Source organism: Somniosus microcephalus, chromosome 26, assembly GCF_052327205.1.
Source record: "Somniosus microcephalus isolate GS21.2 chromosome 26, FLI_Smic_1.0, whole genome shotgun sequence".
Classification (NCBI taxonomy): Eukaryota; Metazoa; Chordata; class Chondrichthyes; order Squaliformes; family Somniosidae; genus Somniosus; species Somniosus microcephalus.
The window spans coordinates 51596662-51619269 of NC_141012.1; the positions used below are offsets into that span (position 1 = coordinate 51596662).

The 22608-nt window shown below is 50.6% G+C and overlaps 1 protein-coding gene across 3 annotated transcripts in view; it reads right to left on the minus strand.

Moving 5' to 3' along the window:
• The window catches only part of arhgap32b (Rho GTPase activating protein 32b), a 646854-nt gene that overhangs the window by 219724 nt on the left and 404522 nt on the right, over positions 1 to 22608 (minus strand). For all 3 annotated transcript variants that reach the window (XM_085968179.1, XM_085968180.1, XM_085968181.1), the window contains one exon: positions 7396 to 7482. In XM_085968179.1, the coding sequence (XP_085824305.1) occupies positions 7396 to 7482 (87 nt within the window). The remainder of the gene's footprint in view (positions 1 to 7395; positions 7483 to 22608) is intronic.

Consider the following 22608-nt stretch of genomic DNA (forward strand, 5'->3'; position numbering starts at 1 on the left):
CCCCACCTCACTTCCCCCCCCCACCCCACTCCCCTCCCCACCTCACCCCACTCCCCTCCCCCACCTCACTCCACTACCCCACCCCACTCCCCTCCCCTCCCCCACCCCACCTCACTCCACTCCCCCACCTCACTCCCCTCCCCACCTCACTCCCCTCCCCCACCCCACTCCACTCCCCACCTCACTCCACTCCCCACCTCACTCCACTCCCCCACCTCACTCCACTACCCCACCCCACTCCCCTCCCCCACCCCACTCCCCTCCCCAACCCCACCTCACTCCCCTCCCCCACCTCACCTCACTCCCCTCCCCCACCTCACATCACTCCCCTCCCCCACCTCACTCCCCTCCCCCACCTCACTCCTCTCCCCCACCGCACTCCTCTCCCCTCCCCACCTCACATCACTCCCCTCCCCCACCTCACATCACTCCCCTCCCCCACCTCACATCACTCCCCTCCCCCACCTCACTCCCCTCCCCACCTCACTCCCCTCCCCACCTCACATCACTCCCCTCCCCCACCTCACTCCACTCCCCACCCCACTCCACTCCCCACCTCACATCACTCCCCTCCCCCACCTCACTCCCCTCCCCCACCTCACTCCACTCCCCACCTCACATCACTCCCCTCCCCCACCTCACTCCACACCTCACTCCCCTCCCCCACCTCACATCACTCCCCTCCCCCACCTCACTCCACTCCCCACCTCACTCCCCTCCCCCACCTCACATCACTCCCCTCCCCCACCTCACTCCACTCCCCACACCACTCCACACCTCACATCACTCCACTCCCCCACCTCACACCGCTCCACTCCACTTCACCCACACCATCCATTTATTACAAATCTTATTACTGCAAAGCTCTTAAAATTGCCTATATAGCTCATTCTTAATTTTCCCACTATTCAGTTGTCTATAACATACTCAGCCAATTTACAGAACAAATGGGAAACTATTCAACCTCCGTCGCCTCCAGTCCAGATCCAAGATCGTCCCATCCTCTGTCGTCGAATTACAGTGTGCAGACGACGCTTGCGTCTGCGCTCACTCGGAGGTCAAACTCCAAACCATCGTCAATACCTTCACCGAAGCGTACGAGAGCATGGGCCTTACACTAAACATCCGTAAGACAAAGATCCTCTACCAACCTGCCCCCGCCACACAGTACTGCCCCCCGATTATCAAAATCCACGACAACGTGGACCAATTTCCATAGCTCGGGAGCCTACTGTCTCCGAGTACCACCATCAATAAGAACTTTCCTTTCTCTGGTTGTTTTGTAGGTCACTGGAGGGGAGAGTGATAGTTGTTCCAAGGTCTACCATGTATGGAATCATCCTTACAGACCTGTATGCATCTCTGAATCTATCTTGTGTTGAGCACCAAATCCCAAAGCATACAGTGTGAGGTTTACAGAATGTGCCACAACACTATCTCTGGCTTAGTCTAGAGGTTCCCAAATGCTGGATCCCAAAACAATTTTACCCAGACCATTCTGCAGGGCAGCAGCAAGACCCATTCAGGGAGGAGAGAGGTGACGTATATTTGGCTCTTCTTACATTCCCTTCAATTTTTTGTTTAGTTACTAATCTCAAATCAGCAAGATTTGAAAGACAGAGAATGTAAGGACGACTTTCAAAGAGAGATTGAGGCTGTGGAAGCCATTGGGAAAGAGAGGTGGATGAATAGGATGCAGCAAGATTGCTGGAGTGAGAGACAGTGCACCAGGGGCATGTGATGGAAGCAGGAATCAGCCTGGTTTCCAATCATAAAATATTCCATACTTTAGCTCCTCATTTGAATAGTAGCTGGGCATAAGCACTGGGGTGTTTAAAATAGAAACCATCCACAGCTGCTGTTTCGGATGATTTTCCCTGTACTTTGGCTTGATGTGAGGGTCTGTAGGTGAGTAAATACACACAATGGCTGCATTTGACACTGAAGAGCAAGCGAGGGCCTGCCCTCCTTTGTTTACACCTTTGGCAGCAAGCAGTACCTCATCGGGCTGCAAGTAGTTGGCTGAACACCTCAGCCTCGTGAAATATTAATATATGGCACTGAGAGGAGACACATTATGATCGCTTAGGCCCTGAAGTGTTAGATTCAAAATCCACCCAAGTGTCAAAGCCAGCAGTTCATGTTCTCTCTGCCTCAAGATATAATTGATTAAAAACTTTGTTTCCTGCCTGTTGAAAAAGGATCAGAGGCTGCTTGAAAAAAATTCTGTTTAGTGAGGGAAAAAAATCCTCTTGATCTGAGATGTGCGAAGCTTCCTGTACTTACTGTTACATTTAGTTCATCCATATTTCCGGGGGCTGTGGTGAAACAGAACTCCGCAAACACAGAATTGTACACTTCACAAAAGAGCTCATCAAAAGTCATTTAAAGGATTCCGAGAAAGCACTTCAAGAATTCAGAACCGTTAACTTGTTTTCAGAAAATGAATTAAGCACTGTATTGTTGTTTTATCTGCTGACTTAACTTGCCTTTTTGTATATTATTTTCTTCTAATAAACCTAATTAGCAGTTTTAGCCTGAATTGAATGATCTTCAATGTATTTTTTTCCCACTTATTGGAGCAGCAGTATGCAGTGGGCAACTAATAATATTCCCGGCGTCAATCCCAATGGTACAACTGTGAGTTATTAACTTGGAGGTGTAGTATTCACATCACCTTACACATAAGGAAAAGCTTGGGGGGGTGGGGGGCGGCGGCAGACGCCTGCTTTAGGAAACTTCTTTTTGAATGAGAACATATAGTGTTTTGAAAGCAGGTCCTAATCGTAACAGAGGAATTGGATAGCGCCTGGAATCATAGTGCTACTGTAATCCAATTCCCCGGCCCTTTTCCTGTATTTGTTCAAGAGAGGGACAGAAAGAGGGAAAATAAGAGAGAAAAGGAGAAATACAGAAAGGAAAAGTGTAGCAGACAGAGTGAACAAAAGGGAGACTAACAGAAACATTGTACGAGAAACAGAAATTAAGAAAATGAGAGAAAAATACAGGGAGAAAAGCAGAGACATAAGGACAGAGTAAGAGAGACTCTCTATTACATCGAATGTACAGCACAGGAACAGGCCATTCGGCCCAACTGGCTCACGTCTGTGTTTATGATCCACACCCACCTCCTCCACACCTCCTCATCCAACACTATCAGCATAACCTTCTATTCCTTTCTCCCTCATGTGCTTCTCTAGCTTCCCCTTAACTGTATCTATACTATTCACCTCAACTGCTCCCTGTGGGAGCGAGTGCCACATCCTATCCACTCTCCGGGTAAAGAAGTTTCTCCTGAATTCCCTGTTGGATTTATGGCCCCTGTTTTTGGACTCCCCCACAAATGGAAACACTTTCTCGATATCTACCCTATTAAACCCTTTCATAATCTTAAAGACCTCTATCGGATCACCCTCAGCATTTCCTTCTCGAGAGAAAAGAGCCCCAGCCTGTTCTACCTATCAGCAAAGGCTTGAACACCTCTCAGTTCTGGTATCACCCTTGTAAACTGTTTTTCTACCTTCTCCAGCGCCTCTATATCCTTTTTATAATATGGAGACTTGAACTGTGCACAGTACTCCAAGTGTGGTCTAACCAAGGTTCTATTGATCTGTAAAAAGCAATATTAATGTAGCGTTCCATGCAGACATCAGCAAGAGATGGAAGAGCTAAGTGGACCTAGTCTCAACCTTTAATGCAATAAAATGTCCCAAGGTGCTTGTTATCAAAAAACAACAAAATTTGACACAGAGCCACATAAGGAGAGGTTTGGGCAGATGACCAAAAGCTTGGTTGAAGAGATAGGTTTTAAGGAGCGTCTTAAAGGAAGAAAGAGAAGCGGAGAGATTTAGGGACAGAATTCTAGAGCTTAGGACCAAGACAGCTGAAGGCACGACCGCCAACAGTGGAGTGATTAAAATCGGGAATGTTCAAAAAGCCAGAATAGGCAGAGCGCAGTCTAGGGGGATTATAGGGCTAGAGGAGCTTAGAGAGATGGGGCGGGGCGGGGCGGGGCGAGGCCATGGAGGGATTTGAAAACAAGGATGAGAATTTTTTAATCGAGGCATTGCTACACTGGGAGCCAATGTAGGTCAGCAAGCACAGGGGAGATGGGTGAGCGGGACTCGGTGCGAGTTAGGACACGGGCGGCCGAGTTTTAGATAACCTCAAGTTTATGGAGGGTAGAAATAGGGAGGCCGGCCAGGAGTGGATTGGAATGGTCAAGTCTAGAGGTGATAACGGGTTTCAGCAGCAGATAAGTTGAGGTAAGGGCGGAGCCGGGCGATATTACGAAGGTGGAAATGGGCAGTCTTAGTGATAGAACGGATATGAGGTAGGAAGCGCAATTCGTGATCAAATATGACACCAAGGTTGCGAACAGACTTGGTCAGCCTTAGACAGTTGCCGGAGCGAGAGATCGAATCAGTGGAAAGGGAACGGAGTTTGTGGCGTGAACTGAAGGCAATGGCTTCGGTCTTCCCGCTACTTAACTGGAGGAAATTTCTACTCGCCCAGTGCTAGATGTCGGACAAACAGTCTGATAGTATAGAGATGGTGGAGGGTTCGAGAGAGGTGGAGGAGAGGTGGCGCTGGGTATCATCAGTGTACATGTGAAAACTCACGTCGTGTTGCTGGATGATGTCACCGAGGGGCAGCATGTAGATGAGAAATAGGAAGGAGCCATGGATAGATACCTGGGGGACACCAGAGGCGACAGTGCGGGATCGGGAAGAGATACCGCTGCAGGTGGTTCTATGGTTACGGCTGGAAAGATAGGAATGAAACCAGGCGAGTGTGGTCCCATCCAGCTTGACAACGGTGGAGAGGCCTTGGAGCAGAATCGTTTGGTTAACCGTGTCAAAGGCCGCAGACAGGTCCAGACGGGCGAGAAGGGATAGTTTACCTTTGTTGCAGTCAATTAGGATGTCATTTGTGACCTTGGTAAGAGCAGTTTCAGTACTGTGACAGGGGTGGAAGCCTGATTGGAGGGATTCAAACAAGGAGCTCTGGAAAAGATGGGCCCAGATTTGGGAGGCAACAACATGTTCAAGAACTTTGGAGAGGAAAGGGAGGTTGGCGATAGGGCGCTAGTTTGCAAGGACGGAGGGGTCAAGAGTTGTTTTTTTGAGGAGAGGGATGATGACGGCAGATTTGAAGGAAAGGGGGACAGTGCCTGAGGAGAGAGAACCATTAACAATATTCGCTAACAGGAAGGAAAGTTGGGAGGTCAGCAATTTAGTCGGAATAGGGTCGAGAGAGCAGGAGGTCGGTCTCATTGACAAGATGAGCTTTGAAAGGGCAAGAGGAGAGATCGGAGAGGAATTAGAGAAATATGCCAATTTAGGGTTAGGGCAGGGGGTAAACAGAGAGGAAGTAAGATCCTATAGGCTAGGGAAAGGGAGGGAATTGAAAGCAGAAGCAGTTGAACGGATGTTGTCGATCTTTTTAATAAAGAAGTCCAGGAGTTCCTCACATTTATTGTTGGAGGTGAGGGAGGAGGAGGCAGGGGAGGGAGGAGGAGGCAGGGGAGGGAGGAGGAGGCAGGGGAGGGAGGAGGAGGCAGGTGAGGGGGGAGGAGGCAGGTGAGGGGGGAGGAGGCAGGGGAGGGGGGAGGAGGCAGGGGAGGGGGGAGGAGGCAGGGGAGGGGGGGAGGCAGGGAAGGGAGGAGGAGGCAGGGGAGGGAGGAGGAGGCAGGGGAGGGAGGAGGAGGCAGGGGAGGGAGGAGGAGGCAGAGGGAGGAGGAGGCATGGGAGGGGGGAGGAGGCAGGGGAAGGGGGAGGAGGCAGGGGAGGGAGGAGGAGGGAGGAGGAGGCAGGGGAGGGGGGAGGAGGTAGGTGAGGGAGGAGGAGGCAGGGGAGGGGGAGGAGGCAGGTGAGGGAGGAGGAGGCAGGGGAGGGAGGAGGCGGCAGGGGAGGGAGGAGGAGGCAGGTGAGGGAGGAGGAGGCAGGTGAGGGAGGAGGAGGCAGGTGAGGGAGGAGGAGGCAGGGGAGGGAGGAGGAAGCAGGTGAGGGAGGAGGAGGCAGGTGAGGGAGGAGGAGGCAGGTGAGGGAGGAGGAGGCAGGGGAGGGAGGAGGAGGCAGGGGAGGGAGGAGGAGGCAGGTGAGGGAGGAGGAGGCAGGGGAGGGAGGAGGAGGCAGGGGAGGGAGTTGGAGGCAGGGGAGGGAGGAGGAGGCAGGGGAGGGAGGAGGAGGCAGGGGAGGGAGGAGGGGGCAGGGGAGGGAGGAGGAGGCAGGGGAGGGAGGAGGAGGCAGGGGAGGGGGGAGGAGGCAGGGGAGGGAGGAGGAGGCAGGTGAGGGAGGAGGAGGCAGGGGAGGGAGGAGGAGGCAGGGGAGGGAGGAGGAGGCAGGGGAGGGGGGAGGAGGCAGGTGAGGGAGGAGGAGGCAGGTGAGGGAGGAGGAGGCAGGTGAGGGAGGAGGAGGCAGGTGAGGGAGGAGGAGGCAGGTGAGGGAGGAGGAGGCAGGGGAGGGGGGTTTGAGAAGACGGTTAATGGTGACGAGAAGCCTGGTGTTATTTTTGCCGTCCTGGATGATCTCAGAGTACTGGGTGGTTTTAGTGATGGAGAACAAGACCCGGTAGTGCTTTACACGATCTAGCCAAATCTAATGATGGATGATTAGGCCAATTGTCTGCCAAAGACGTTGGGCTTAAGGAAGCGGAGATGAGGGGTACACCAGGGGGAATGACTGGGCTGAGAGAGTGCAATGATTTCAGTGGGGACAGAGGCATCAAAGGTGGTGGAGAGGGTGTGAGTTAGTAAGTCAAGTAGCTGCAGAGATGTCATGAAGAATTGCAGGCCAGAGGCGAGGTAGTTGGGATTTAGAAAGTGCAGTGGTTAGCGACTTGCGGGAGAGTTTTTTCCAGGGGCGGATACGAAAAGAAGTGGGCTTAGGAGGGGGAAGGGGAATATGGGTAGAGAGCGATATAAGGAAATGGTCGGAGATTGCCTTATCGGTGATGGTCACGGAAGGGATAGCGAGGCCACGTGAGATGATTAGATCGAGAGGGTGGCCGTGTATACGGGTGGGGGAGCTGACATGAAGGGAGAGATTAAGGGAGGAAAGGAGGGTCTCAGTATAACTTGGAACCCATGCTCAAGTCTGGCCACTGATTCCAGTGGCGAAGGCTGCAGCAATTTGGTAAAAATCTCTCGGCTGCAGGGCCTGACCGCCACGGGCAGGCAGACGCCCCGGTAGCGCAGTGCAGTATCGCACCAGTCCAGGGGTTTAACCACACTGCTCAAGTTCCTCGTCTTCACATATTCAGGCCAGCGCATTTCTCAGCCATTTGCACTCACTGTTTCCAGGTCCTGTATTATTTGCCCCTACTAACACGTCATCGTATCAGTACAGGGGCTCATTTAGTTAAAGTAATAACCAACAGCCTGTGTAACCTTACCTGACAGGAGACCTGAACCAGAAACACAAGGTCTTTGGTGTCGGCGCCATTCCTGCTCACATCACTCTGCTCCTCTGTCAGCGCCAGCTAGACAAGGCCGAGGGATCGGGGAGGGAAGAGGAGGTGGAAGGGACAGAAAGATATAAAAAAAACACGTTAGGTCAAGGACAAACAATCGAGTAAATAACGCATGAGGGCCTGACTGTCACTGCTGACCCTGGAGTATGTTACACTGGAGCCTGTGTTAGGGGAGTTGGACTGGGGAGGGACACAGGTACAATCAGTGATGTCATTACCAGCTGGCTAATACGGGTATCTCGTCAGTCAGTGATTTCCAGTCAGACCCGATCTATGTTTAAAAATGGATTGATCACTACAGGGAGCCTCGGATTCACACACAGGCTCCAGTCCAAAGCGTTACATATTCCGCGCTCCATTTAAAAAAAACACACTCACGCACACATACCCTTCAGGATATAATAAAACCACACAGCACACAATCAGTATAAAGAGCAGGATCAGCCATTCATTTGCTACAGATCCTTTGGTACCTTTTCCAATTCTGCCCCAGAGCAAAAAAAAGCTGGAACTTGTATGCAATTTGACAAAAATAAATCTTTTTCATGTTTTCCGACTCCACCCTCAGGTTACTGTTGTGGAAATGGGCATGCTCCTTGCATCATCTGTGCAGGACGACCATGACGGCTGTGAGACGCTTGCAAAACACAGGGCTTAGTGAGGAGGAAAAGCGCGTGATCGCATAAAGTGTCTGTCCTTCTGATGGTGGGCATTTATTCGGTAACAAAAGGTTCTCTAAACAAGGCACTGAATGATCAAAGCTCAATGTGCACTGAGCAGCTCCCATTTGAAGGGGGAGAATCCCACTGCAGCCTCGCACTTACCCTTCCTAACAATGCCTCTCTCACAATATGCAGACCAGCAGAGGTCTAGCAGCGCTTTGAGTCATGTCCAGGCACAAGATAAATGCTTGAACCGTACAGCAAGGAAAATATCCGTCCTCCGTGTGCTGGTTTGAAAAGCCAAAGATCAACTGTAAAAATCCGTTGCCTGTATCGAGCAGCCCTCGCAGTGATCGTCCAGATTGTTTAGGAGCGAGTCGCTGAGCTCCCCCGTTAACCCATTTCTGCACTGCCCGTTTCAGCTCAATTTGCTTAGCTCAGGCAGCTGCTCTGTAGTAGGAAGAGTCCCACAGGAGTAGGACCGACAGCATGGAGCTCGGCAGCAGCCAAGAGCAACACAGCAGTACGTGCAGCAATGATGTGCCTGCCAGACATTTCACTGCTCAAAACACTCAGTGGGGACATGAACAGTTCATGTAAGAGTCTTTATCCCAAACATGACATTCACTCATTAAATAAAAACGAGGCTTGGCTTCTGAGCAGCCAGCAGCGCTGTTCAGACGGACTGTGTGCGCTGGAAGCCTATTAGGGTTGGGCTATTAGACAGACTCCGAACTCTCACATTATATATCCTTTTCAAACCAGAAGACCAGAGCTTTGCTTAGACCTGAACTTTCTATTCTAAATCATCATTTTTCATTTCTCTAACTGGAAGAGGAATTATTTCAATAGTGTCAGTCAGAACTGAGGATTTTCAATTTAGCCAAACGCTGTGCTTACATAAGCTGTGCTTCAGCTTCTGGTAGCGGATTCCATGCTGGCTGTGAGTTTCTCCTCCCCCACCCCCCCGCACAAATTGCACATGGCATTGAGCTCATCTTAACCTCCCCCCGGCAATTCTCTATTTAAAATAAAATCCAACTCAGACTCTACGTCAGAACTTGTATAAGGATTTCAAAATCAGGAGCTGACTCTGAGCAGAGTCCAGTTTCAAAGGGTACACTAAATTGAAGTTCTGAAATACGAGGACCGGTTGAGCCAATGTGGATGGATAACGAAAGGCAATCTTACAGAACAGAATGTGCCCTGTAGCTTTCATCCGCTTTGAGAATACCCACAAGACGTGGGACTGCAAGCAAACCTTTCGGATTAACAGCAGGACCTCGCCACAAATTAAATGGCACGGTGCAGACCAACGTGTTCTGATCACCCGAGTAAAATGCCCAAGATTCCACGCACTCACCCAATTCTGATAGCCAACAACAGAAATTGGGGAAGCTTCGCACAAGAAAACAGAGGCAAAATTTTAAAGGTGATTGGCCTGCCAAGGGTTAAACTCCGGCACTGGGTTATTTCCGAACCAGTGATGCATTTCGCCCTGGTGGGGAGGGGGGCAGATATCGGGTCTGTAACTTCACTGATAAAATTATAACGCTATTCCTTACTTCTAGCTCAGGGAGCAGAGCCATCTCTCATTATGCACTGCACTATAGCCCAGGGAGATGAAGCAGAACAGTTATTAGGGAAGTCAGCTCCAGTAGAATTAGCCAAACATTTCCTTTCATTTGATCAGCCAGTTAATAAAACTACACAGGCTGCATTTTAATAATAATATATTCACCAAATAGCTGCTTTATTTGGCCTCTGCTTCTTTAATTATGATAATGAACCTCTAACCCAACTCAGATCAAGAGGACCCGCGCACAAACCAGTAAAGCCTTTTACATTCGACAGGTTGTATTCGGGTCAGCCGCACATTTATTCGCTTTTGTTTCAGCAATCTGTCAGTGATTTTAATCCGATCACTGCACTCTGTGTTTTACCAATACTGACAGGCAATGCAAATGTCAATCCACCAAATTTAGAGGGTTTTTTTTTTTGCAAGTGACGAAAGTGATTAAAGGCTGAACTCCTGCTGTTCCAGTGCCCGAAAGGCACAATTTGGGTTTTCAGTCTTTTAGATGACATATTCTTTGCAATTCCCATTAATTTAGCTCTCAGTCTGGTTACCGATGCACCTACATTTGAATTTGAATACAGGAAACTTTCGATTAACCGGCCACTAAATAACCGGAAATGTCGGTTAACCGGCAAAATTCAGCAGTCGGTTCAGATAACTTTTTTTACTTTTAGTTACTTTTTTTTACTCATTTCTTGCTGTGCAAGCGTCTAACTGAAGCTGTTGCTAAGCTACAGAGACGGTTTGTTGCTTTAGACGGAGCGCTGAGCTCCGTATCTTTTAACTATAGCGCTCGATTCTCCGGCATTGTTGATCGACCGGCACCAGCTCGGTCCCGTCCGTGCCAGATACCAGAAAGTTTCCTGTATGTGGTTTGTGTTCTTTGTGTAAGCTCTCCTGTGCAGTATAGCATTCCCCAGGAACACGGGGGCTTGACATTCACTGCATCGGCTGCTCACCATAAACAATAACCACCTCCTACACGCATGGCATCTTCCACTCTGCTCCTGCCCAAGAGGCTATCACACTGTCCTTCAGAAGTGCGTATGAAGGCTTTTAGTCCCGGGGACAGAGGGTGGTTTTCACTACTACACAGGAACAGGAGTCGGCCATTCAGCCCCTCGAGCTTGTTCCGCCATTCAATTAGATCATGGCAGATCTATATCTTAACTCCCTCTACCCGCCTCGGGTCCGTAACCCTTGATACCCTTACCTAACAAAAATCTACCACTCTCAGTTATGAAATTTTCAATGGACTTCCCAGCCTCAACAGCTTTTTGGGGGTGAGAGTTCCAGATTTCCCCTACCCTGCGTGTGAAGAAGTGCTTCCTGACATCACCCCTGAATGGCCTGGCTCTCATTTTAAGGTTCTGCTCCCTTATTCTGGACTCCCCCACCAGAGGAAATTGTTTCTTTCTACCCAGCCGATCAGACCCTGCAGGGCCTCCACCGCCCACCAGGCAGGTGGACCACCGCCCGCCAGGCAGGTGGACCACCGCCCGCCAGGCAGGTGGACCACCGCCCGCCAGGCAGGTGGACCACCGCCCGCCAGGCAGGTGGACCACCGCCCGCCAGGCAGGTGGACCACCTCGTACAGTTACTGGCCTTTGACACAGCTGCTCATCTGGGGTTCAAAGCCCAACAAGATTTGACTTTGAAATATCAAGGAATGAGCAACAAAGCTTTCTCAGACCCAACACAATGACGAGGTAGGAAGAGGAGGTGAAGAAAGTAAGTACAAGCCAGGATGGGACATCATACATGAGGGCAGGGTTAAAGGTGGGCATGCAGAAAAGGCCACCCACACATTTAAACACATTCCAACATCTTGTTCTCAGTAAGTCCTGCCACTGGCCTCCCCAATTCTTTCGCTGCTGTCTGCTTCTCAGCTCCTGCAGCTTCCCACCCTTTCCAGCACAACTTTTAGTGTTCTTGCCCCACCAGTTCCCACTTGATACCAAACCAGGCACATATCATAACCCCCGCACCCCCCCCCCCACTCTTGCTGTCAGCATCAACTCTGTGACTTGAATCCCCCCTCCGCAAGCTCTCCATTCCTCCGATTCTTGCCCATTCTCCAGTTCTGCGGCTGTACCACAGCAACAGTCAGCACCTTCAGGAGAGGAGCAGAGAAACTCAGGTAGAACAAGAAGAGGGAAATAGTAAAACTTCAGTTCATGCACATCAAAGCAAAACAAGGCATTACACTTCGCGGACAGTGTCGCCATGTACAGGGATCACCCGGGAAATCTTCGAGTGTCTACCACATCTGTGCCAGCTCTCTAAATAATCCAATTAGTCCCTTTCACCACACACTGTCAAATATCCCTTTTTTACAAATAGTTATCCACTTCTTTTTGAAAAGCTATAATGGATTCTGGTTCCCCCACTGTTTCTGGTCGGGCGTCCCATGACCTGGCAACCCTCTGCGTATAAACGCATTCTCCAATCCTCTCCCCTCACTCTTTTGGTGATGGTCTTTAATTGATGCCCTTTAGTTACTGACTGACTGACCAGTGGAAATAGTTTTTACGATCAAAACCTCATCATTTTGACTCCTTCTATTGGTTCACCTCTTGACCTTGCTTTGTTTGAATGAATAGAGGCCCAGTTTCTCCAGACACTCCTCATAACTAAAGCCTCTCACCTGCCCGAGATGCCCATTCTGCAAAGGTGATCCGGAGGATCTATCAGTTGAATGAAGGGCATTCACCCTTTTTTACACGGGTCCTTTGCCAGGTCACAGGACTGCACTGAGATGGCGGGACACTAGATCCAGACTTTTCCCACATGTACTGTGCTTCAGTGGGAAGGCAAAAGAACTGGGCATCTGTGTATGATATAGTAGGAGAGACAAAGACACAAGCTTCCCATCCCTTGCCCAACCACTGGGACTCACCACAAGGCTGCTATGCTCCACTTGAAAGTGATATTAGAGGTCAAGTTAAGGATTCCCAGGATCCCAAGTCACTGTCACATCTTCTCACTCTAATGTTAGTTTCTATGTCTCTTTTCCAGACCCAGATATAAAGCAAGTGAGTGCCGGTGTGAGCGAGTGAGCGAGCATGCGTGTGAGAGAGAGGGTGAGAGAGAAGAGAAATGTCTAACTGGAGAAGATCACTGCTTAACGTCCTCAGGTTTGCTGCTCTAGCACAGCTTCTCAGGGTCCACCAGCCAGCCAGAGTCACCAGGAACAAAGCACCACGAGGTCAGTCTCAGCCACTGTGATTGCTGAGACACTTATTTTCGTTTCCACAGCTCCAGCATTTACCAGAGAGTTCGTCTACCTCATCAAACCTGGGGCTCCGACATTATTGGCAGGGCAAATGCCCGACCTGCCTCTCTGTGAGTTTGTAGCTTTGCTGGGTGTTTATCTTTATCCTCCTGCATTACACAGATGGAAAATGAATCACAAGCAAACACTCACAGCTCAGGTTAATTACTACATGGCTACTATCTCCCACTGCGTGCTCCAGCCTCAAAATCAGGACTGAGTACATTAACCGGCCTTTCAGGAACTATTAACAAGCTAGCACAGGATTCTGAGACACTTGGCCATCTTCTGGGAACTAACTCCCAAAGCATGAAAGGTGCAGCTCTGACAGGGAATGGGGACAGTGGATTGCAATCAGCACTGCACAGAGGCTGAACAGCTCCCTAAAACTGAGCATGCTTATTAACCCGTACCTGTGTAAAGAAATGGGCCATGCCTGTAGATGCGTGTGACGGTGATGGACTGCTGCTGTCCACATGTACAGCAGTTACTCCCTTCACCAGCATGAATGGTCACTCAAAGGGGCATCACGCGAAGACAGCAAAAACACGCAACAAAAAACAAATACTGAATTAGATAGCTTCACCTCGTGCCCGACAGACCTGCGTCCGTCTGAATAATCAATAAGTCGACCAAACAATTCTAAACCAGAAATACGGCCCGTCGTTGTCAGGGTGTGGAAACTAACACGCAGTTAACAGCTGGAAGACACCCCACACAATCGACACAGGGGCGAGGTGAAATCAGGTCACATTACACTTCTCGGGTAAACAGGAAATGGTCAGGTTTCGCTCTGCAACTGAATTCCCCCTTTCCATCACAAGCAAAACAAACTGAGAACACGGAGTTTGCATCTGATCACAGAGCACTGTGCCTGTACATTCCGTTCCATTCTCCCCTTTCGGTTCCAATGTGTACTGCGCTTCACCCAGGAAGGCAGATGTACTGCTCCAATGTTAGAGATGCATTTGCTGTGGAATAGCGTTTTGGCTCCTCTCACCTCTAGCAAACAGCAAGACTCAGCACGAGGTTTGCAGACCGGAGTATCGAGAAGTTCTGTGACCATGCTGTCACCACGAGAACATGAACAGGGCATCCTCATCACTGCAACAGCTCAGTCAGGGCAACGGCAGGGGCATCAAGCTGAGCGACATTTTAACAAACTCCTTTCATTGGAATTGGCTGGATTTGAAGAACCGAATCATTTATATAATCAATACACTATTGAGATAGGTTCAGCTTGATTAACTTAATAGAGAGATTACACTGCACGACACTGCCCAACACGGCCTTACACTGCGCTACACGGCCTTACACTGCATGACACTGCGCTACACGGCCTTACACTGCATGACACAGCCTTACACTGCACGACACTGCCCAACACGGCCTTACACTGCACGACACTGCGCTACACGGCCTTACACTGCACGACACAGCCTTACACTGCACGACACTGCCCAACACGGCCTTACACTGCACGACACTGCGCTACACGGCCTTACACTGCACGACACTGCCCAACACGGCCTTACACTGCACGACACTGCGCTACACGGCCTTACACTGCATGACACAGCCTTACACTGCACGACACTGCCCAACACGGCCTTACACTGCACGACACTGCGCTACACGGCCTTACACTGCACGACACTGCCCAACACGGCCTTACACTGCACGACACTGTGCTACATGGCCTTACACTGCATGACACTGCGCTACACGGCCTTACACTGCATGACACAGCCTTACACTGCACGACACTGCCCAACACGGCCTTACACTGCACGACACTGCGCTACACGGCCTTACACTGCACGACACTGCGCTACACGGCCTTACACTGCACGACACTGCCCAACACGGCCTTACACTGCGCTACACGGCCTTACACTGCATGACACTGCGCTACACGGCCTTACACTGCATGACACAGCCTTACACTGCACGACACTGCGTGACACAGCCTTACACTGCACGACACTGCGCTACACGGCCTTACACTGCGCTACACGGCCTTACACTGCATGACACTGCGTGACACAGCCTTACACTGCACGACACTGCGCTACACGGCCTTACACTGCATGACACTGCGCTACACGGCCTTACACTGCATGACACTGCGTGACACAGCCTTACACTGCACGACACTGCGCTACACGGCCTTACACTGCGCTACACGGCCTTACACTGCACGACACTGCGCTACACGGCCTTACACTGCACGACACTGCGCTACACGGCCTTACACTGCACAACACGGCCTGGCGCTGCATGACACTGCGCGACACGGCGTTACACTGCAGGACAGTGTTACACTGCATGACACTGTGTGACACGGCCTTACACTGCGCTACACGGCCTTACACTGCACGGTGGCATAGTGGTTAGCACTGTTGCCTCACAGCGCCAGAGACCCGGGTTCGAATCCGGCCTCGGGCGACTGTCTGTGTGGAGTTTGCACATTCTCCCCGTGTTTGCGTGGGTTTTCTCTGGGTGCTCCGGTTTCCTCCCACAGTCCAAAGATGTGTGGGTTAGGTTGATTGGCTATGATAAATTGACCCTTAGTGTTAGGGGGATTAAATACGTGGGGTTACAGGGATAGGGTGGGATATGTGTTGGTGTAGGGGTTACGGGGATCGGGTGGGATATGTGTCAGTGCAGGCTCGATGGGCCGAAATGGCCTCTATCTGCACTGTGGGGTTTCTGTGATTCTGTGACACGGCCTTACACTGCGCTACACGGCCTTACACTGCACGACACTGCGCTACACGGCCTTACACTGCACGACACTGCGCTACACGGCCTTACACTGCACGACACTGCGCTACACGGCCTTACAATGCATGACACTGCACAACACGGCCTGGCGCTGCATGACACTGCAGGACAGTGTTACACTGCATGACACTGTGTGACACGGCCTTACACTGCGCGACACGGCCTTACACTGCACGACACTGCGTTACACGGCCTTACACTGCACGACACTGCGCTACACGGCCTTACACTGCATGACACTGCGCTACACAGCCTTACACTGCGTGACACAGCCTTACACTGCACGACACTGCGCTACACGGCCTAACACTGCGCTACACGGCCTTACACTGCACGACACTGCGCTACACGGCCTTACAATGCATGACACTGCACAACACGGCCTGGCGCTGCATGACACTGCGCGACACGGCGTTACACTGCAGGACAGTGTTACACTGCATGACACTGTGTGACACGGCCTTACACTGCGCTACATGGCCTTACACTGCACGACACTGCGCTACACGGCCTTACACTGCATGACACTGCACAACACGGCCTGGCGCTGCATGACACTGCGCAACACGGCGTTACACTGCAGGACAGTGTTACACTGCATGACACGGCCTTACACTGCACGACACTGCGCTACACTGCACGACACTGCGCTACACAGCATTACACTGCGTGACACGGCCTTAGACTGCACGACACTGCTTGACACGGCCTTACACTGCACGACACTGCGTGACATGACCTTACACTGCACGACACGGCTTTACACTGCACGACACTGTGTGACATGGCCTTACACTGCACGACACTGCGCAACACAGTGTTACACTGCACGACACTGCGTGACACGGCCTTACACTGCATGACACGGCCTTACACGGCATGACACTGCGCAACACAGCGTTACACTGCACGACACTGCGCAACACAGCGTTACACTGCACGACACTACGTGACACGGCCTTACACTGCGTGACACGGCCTTACACTGCACGACACTGTGCGACACGGCGTTACACTGCGTGACACGGCCTTACACTGCGTGACACGGCCTTACACTGCGTGACACGGCCTTACACTGCGTGACACGGCCTTACACTGCGTGACACGGTGTGACACAGCGTTACACTGCACGACACTGCGTGACACGGCCTTACACTGCGTGACACGGCCTTACACTGCGTGACACAGCGTTACACTGCACGACATGGCGTTACACTGTGTTGCAATGCGACACGGTGTGACATTGTCCGACACGAGCGCCATCAGCTCTTGCAGCACAGCGCTCGTGCAGCTGGTTACAAACCAACTGTAAAGACGTGACTTCCCGACAGCTGATCTTAAAGTCCCAGCAGTTTTACATGAAACCTGCAGCTTTTTCTGGCAGCTTTGCATGTGCGAGTGTTGGAAGGCTGTCTGACTGCGGAGAGCATCACGGCCCAATGTCCTTACCAAAGTACGCTTTCTATCGACAGTGCGCACCCATCTCCGGCCCAGAGAGCTGAGGCCTCTCGCACCAATCCGTCTGCCACCCCAGTACAGACTGGGAACTGAAACTAGTACCATCAGCCAGTACAATTTAGTGTTACACTCAGCTTCACCCACGAGGCTACCAGGAAGCCCTGTGTTGATGATTCCTAAATCTGCATAACTCTCGCCTCAGATAGGTTTATACGAGCTCCAATAGAAATAGCAGACTGGGCAGATCTGGCACTAAGTCAACAACAGCTATTTTGTTTGGCACAAGATTTAAATAGTCCTGAACTCAAAACCCCTAAATACACGTTTACACACACGCAAAGACACAGAAACGCACAGACACACACAGACACACACAGAGACACTCACAGAGACAGACACACACCGAGACACACACAGAGGCAGACACAGACACACACCAAGACACACACAGACGCACACCGAGACACACACAGACACACACCAAGACACACACACACAGACCGACACACACCGAGACACACAGACACAGACCAAGACACAGACACACACCGAGACACACAGACACACACACTGACACACACCGAGACACACACAGACAGACACACACCGAGACACACAGACACCGAGGCACACACAGAGGCAGACACAGACACACGCCAAGACACACAGAGACACACACAGACACCGAGACACAGACACCGACACACACTGAGACACACACAGAGACAGACACACAGACAGACACACAGACACAGACACTCACCGAGACACACACAGGCACAGGCACACGCCGAGACAGACACACACCGACACAGGCACACACCGAGACACACACAGACAGACACACATCAAGACACACAGACACAGACCGAGACACAAACAGACACACACCGAGACACACACAGACCCACACTGAGACACACACACACACAGACACACACAGACACACACCGAGACACACACACAGACACACACCGAGACACAGACACATACCGAGACACACACAGGCACAGACACACACAGGCACAGACACACACAGGCACAGACACACATCGAGACACACAGACACAGACCGAGACACACACAGAGACAGACATACACCGAGACACACACAGACCCACACTGAGACACACACAGACACAGACCGAGACACACACAGACACAGACCGAGACACACACAGACACAGACACAGACACAGACACAGACCGAGACACAGACCGAGACACACGCAGACACAGACACACACCGAGACACACACAGACCGAGACACACACAGACACACACCGAGACACAGACACACACGCAGACACACACCGAGGCACACACGGACACACACCGAGACACACACGGACACAGACCAAGACACACACAGACACAGGCCGAGACACACACAGACAAGACCGAGACACACACACACAGACCGAGACACACACACACAGACCGAGACACACACAGACCGAGACACACACAGACCGAGACACACACAGACCGAGACACACACAGACCGAGACACACACAGACACAGACTGAGACACACACAGACACACACCGAGACACACACACACAGACACACACACACACAGACACACACATGTAATGGGACAGTCTCTCCGAAGAACTGCTGAAAGTGTTCCCGTGCTCAGGTACTGCCCCCCGCCGCTGCTCATGTGTTTATCAGTTTGCGGCTGTAATAACCTCTTTTTTTAATGAAAACAAGGATGCTCTCCTGCAGTCATGTTGCCAGTAAGGAATACTCCAGCATCTCCTGTGAATGTTCTCTGATAATGTGTCAGGGACTTGTTACAAAAATGCCTGTCAGCGTTTCAGAGAAACCATGAATTAATGCTTCAGACTCTCGGCTCCTGAAGGTGCGAACCACCTTGAAAATAACTCACGGCATTGGGGACTTTCACTACTGGACTAACAGGACCCAGTGCACGCCCAGTTTACATACTCACTGCGACCATCGCGCTACTGTACCTGAACAACAGTGACCTACGGGGACAAACCTTCACCTTCACCTCCACCCTGCAGTTGTACCTCAGTTTCTGCTGCCTGGCCTGCGAGTTTCACACCACTGGCTACTGCTCGGCTAGGAAGCAATCAGTTTTACATAACCAGGGAGACCAGGATGATTCATCGCGTACTAATGATACACAAACCATTCCCAAGATTCAATAGTGGGCTGAAACTCAAACACTTCACCGGTCAAAGGAAAAAGAATAAACTTTATGTCAAACACATCATAAACATCTTCCGATTAGGCACTTTGCAGCCTTCCGGGCTCAATACCGAGTTCAACAATTTCAGATCATAACCTCGGCCCCTATTACATTTTTACTTATATTTTTTTCCACCCCTTTGTTTTGGGTTTTCCCTCCCCCCCTCCTTTCCTTTTTTTTTCTCTCTCCCACATGGCAGCTGTCTCTCATCCTGCCAGTACACTTCACACCGAATCTCAGCTGTCTTTTGTCTCCACTTGTCCTATTACCATCTCGTCTGGTTTTGAATACCTCTTAATGTCTCTTTTACTTCTTTTGTTCTATCACAGCCCTGCCTTCGATCTATTTGATTTCCTTTCCAGTTTTGAAAAAGGGTTTCGACCCAAAACGTCGACTCTAATTTCTCTCCACGGATGTTGCCTGGCCTGCTGAGTTTTTCCAGCATTTTCTGTTGTTATTTCATAAACACTCCTCTTCAAGCCGCTTGGTCACACCTTGAGAATCTCTCTATTAAGTTAATCAAACTGAAAAGCCAAAACCGCTTTATGTTTGCACACACTGGCACTAACTGCAATGGCCCGTTTATTCCGATGCCTATGGGTGTGTACGGGCTGTTGAACCCACCCGTAGGGACAGCGGAAATGCCGGTTTCAGGTATGCGAAGTGCGCGCGCTGAAAACCGTCATTTCCGATCTGTCAAGAATCCTCTTAACAGATCACACGCCTGCCCTGGAGAAGGGCCTCTGTGGGGGGGGAGTTCCGCTTTCTGCAGAACCTCTGCCCGCAGAAAACCCTTAGAAATCTTACGCATAAGAGTTTTTAAAAAGTAAAAAAAAATGTTTTCACTCATTTATAATTTTAAAAATACTTTTTAAAAAGTTAACTTTATTTTTAACGCTGTAAAAAAAAGTAATTATTTTTTTCAAACAATTACATTTTTGTTTAAAATATTTAATTAAATGTAACTTTAACTCATTTTAAAAACATTAGCTGGCCTGGCCCACGTGATCCCAGGGACGCTTGCGAACCACCTGCGCCCTGGGATACCTGGGCCCTGCGCACTCCGACTGTGGAGAGGCCCAGGAGCGGAAGTGTCCGGACCTCGGGAGCCCTCAGGTAAGAGCGTAGATTTTTTCCTGATAGGAGGCCTCCGCACGCAGGAAGCCTCCGATCAGAAATTACGGGCCAAAGAGTTGCAAATACAGCAAATGCAAAACAGAAGGGGCCAGCTGTTTATTTCCAGCATTTTCAGCTCGGACACCAGATTGCCCGGATGTACAGCTTGTCCTTACCATTACAGTTCCGGATCCTGGGGAAGAACGAGTTAGAGCAGGTGGTGGGACGATGAGTCTCAATTTTGAAACAGTGCGGAGAACGACATCCTACTCTTATAGAACGTTGTTCATGCTGTAAAACCCTCCAAGGCGCTACATGCCGGGGGTTAAAGAGCCAGCTGGAATTGGGGAAAGAGTTACAGGAGACGGTCAAGAAAGGGTCGAAGAGGGAGATTTTAAGGAGCGTTTTGAGGGTGGAGAGAGCTGTAGTGAAGCGGAGGGGGTTAGGAAGAGAATTGCAGCGGGTAGGACCCGCGGTGCCTGAAGGTTCCACCACCAGTGGTGGGACGGGCGGGGGGTCGGGGTGGAGATGCCAGGTCTAATGGGCCAGAAGAGTGGAGGATGTGAGCTGTAATTGTAGTGTATGTGCCTTTAAGAGCCCCATGTGTACTGTAATGCCGGTAATGGCCACTCGGGCTATATAAGCCTGAGTATTGTGTTGTATCCGTTAGTTCCCCTCCAGACTTTGTTTAGTAAACACCTATCAAACCAACTCCTGTCTTCAGTGTCTCTATCAACACACAGACACAACAGTGGCGACGAAGTGGAAACGGACTTACCTACAATTCGGCAGCACCTCAAGGACATCGATTCCTCTGGCGTCCAGAAGAATCAAGAAGTGAAAGAAGCTGTTGTTTCACCAGCTGGCCAAGCTGGTGGCAGGTACTGCGGTAATCCTTCCTGGGCGTCAGGCTGGGGCTCCAGCGGCTGGCTCTACAGCTGGGCCAAGCAGCGAAAGCGGAGGCAAGCAGTAACAGACGGGGAGGGAGCACTCGGGAGACGGCCGGCGCTGCAAGCAGGTCGGCGTTCAGACCTAGAGAGAGTCCGGCGGGAACGAGTCTCCAACTGTAAATAAATAAATAAATAAAAAAAGAACGGAAACCGCGGGAAACAGCGTTGTCATCGGCAGCAGCGGCGGGAAGCGCCATATCTTTTCTAAGATGCCTAATTCTGGCAATATTGATGCTTTTGATAACGAGATAGAGGATTGGACCACATATGTGGAAAGAGTGGAGGTATATTGCACCGCAAATGGAATAGAAGATGAAAAAAAGGCTTCAGTACTTCTAAATCTAATGGGCGCAAAGACATACAAGCTGTTACGAAACTTAATCACTCCAGCCGAACCGATGGACAAGAATTTTAAGGAGATTGTTGATACCCTACACTGCCAATTCGAGGCAGGACTGGCAGATTCTCTACGAGACAAATTCGTCTGCGGTCTCCTAAGTGTAGGAACACAAAAAAGGCTATTTTCTGAGAAAGATTTAACACTGGACAAGGCTTTCAGTGCAAGAGGAGCTGCAGAGATACAGCAAAAGGCACAGGACTTCGGCACCCATGAAATAACACGGGGTTTCGAGAGATGTTATCGCTGCGGCAGATCCACCCATGACCAGAGGGACTGCTGGTTCAAGGACAAAGCATGCAGGCAATGCGGAAAGATGGGACACATTGCACGGGTATGCCGATCTGGACAAAAAAAATCCACTAACAGGAAAAAAATCAATAAGGAAAAGCACAGAAAGGTACAAATGATGACGGACAGTAGCTCCGAAGACCAGAAGAGCAATAGCGACTCTGGGAACAAGACACTAAGCTCTCTCAAATTACATAATGTAATTGCCAAAGAAGATTACCAGACCATTTGGGTTACCTTCACAATAGCAGGGTCCCCAGTTAAAATGGAGCTAGATACAGGATCAGCTCTGACTGTCATAAATCGACGGGATTACGAGCGGCTATTTCCGCATATACCTTTAAAAGACACATCCATTATCTTGAAAACATATACGGGGCAGAAAGTATACCCCAAAG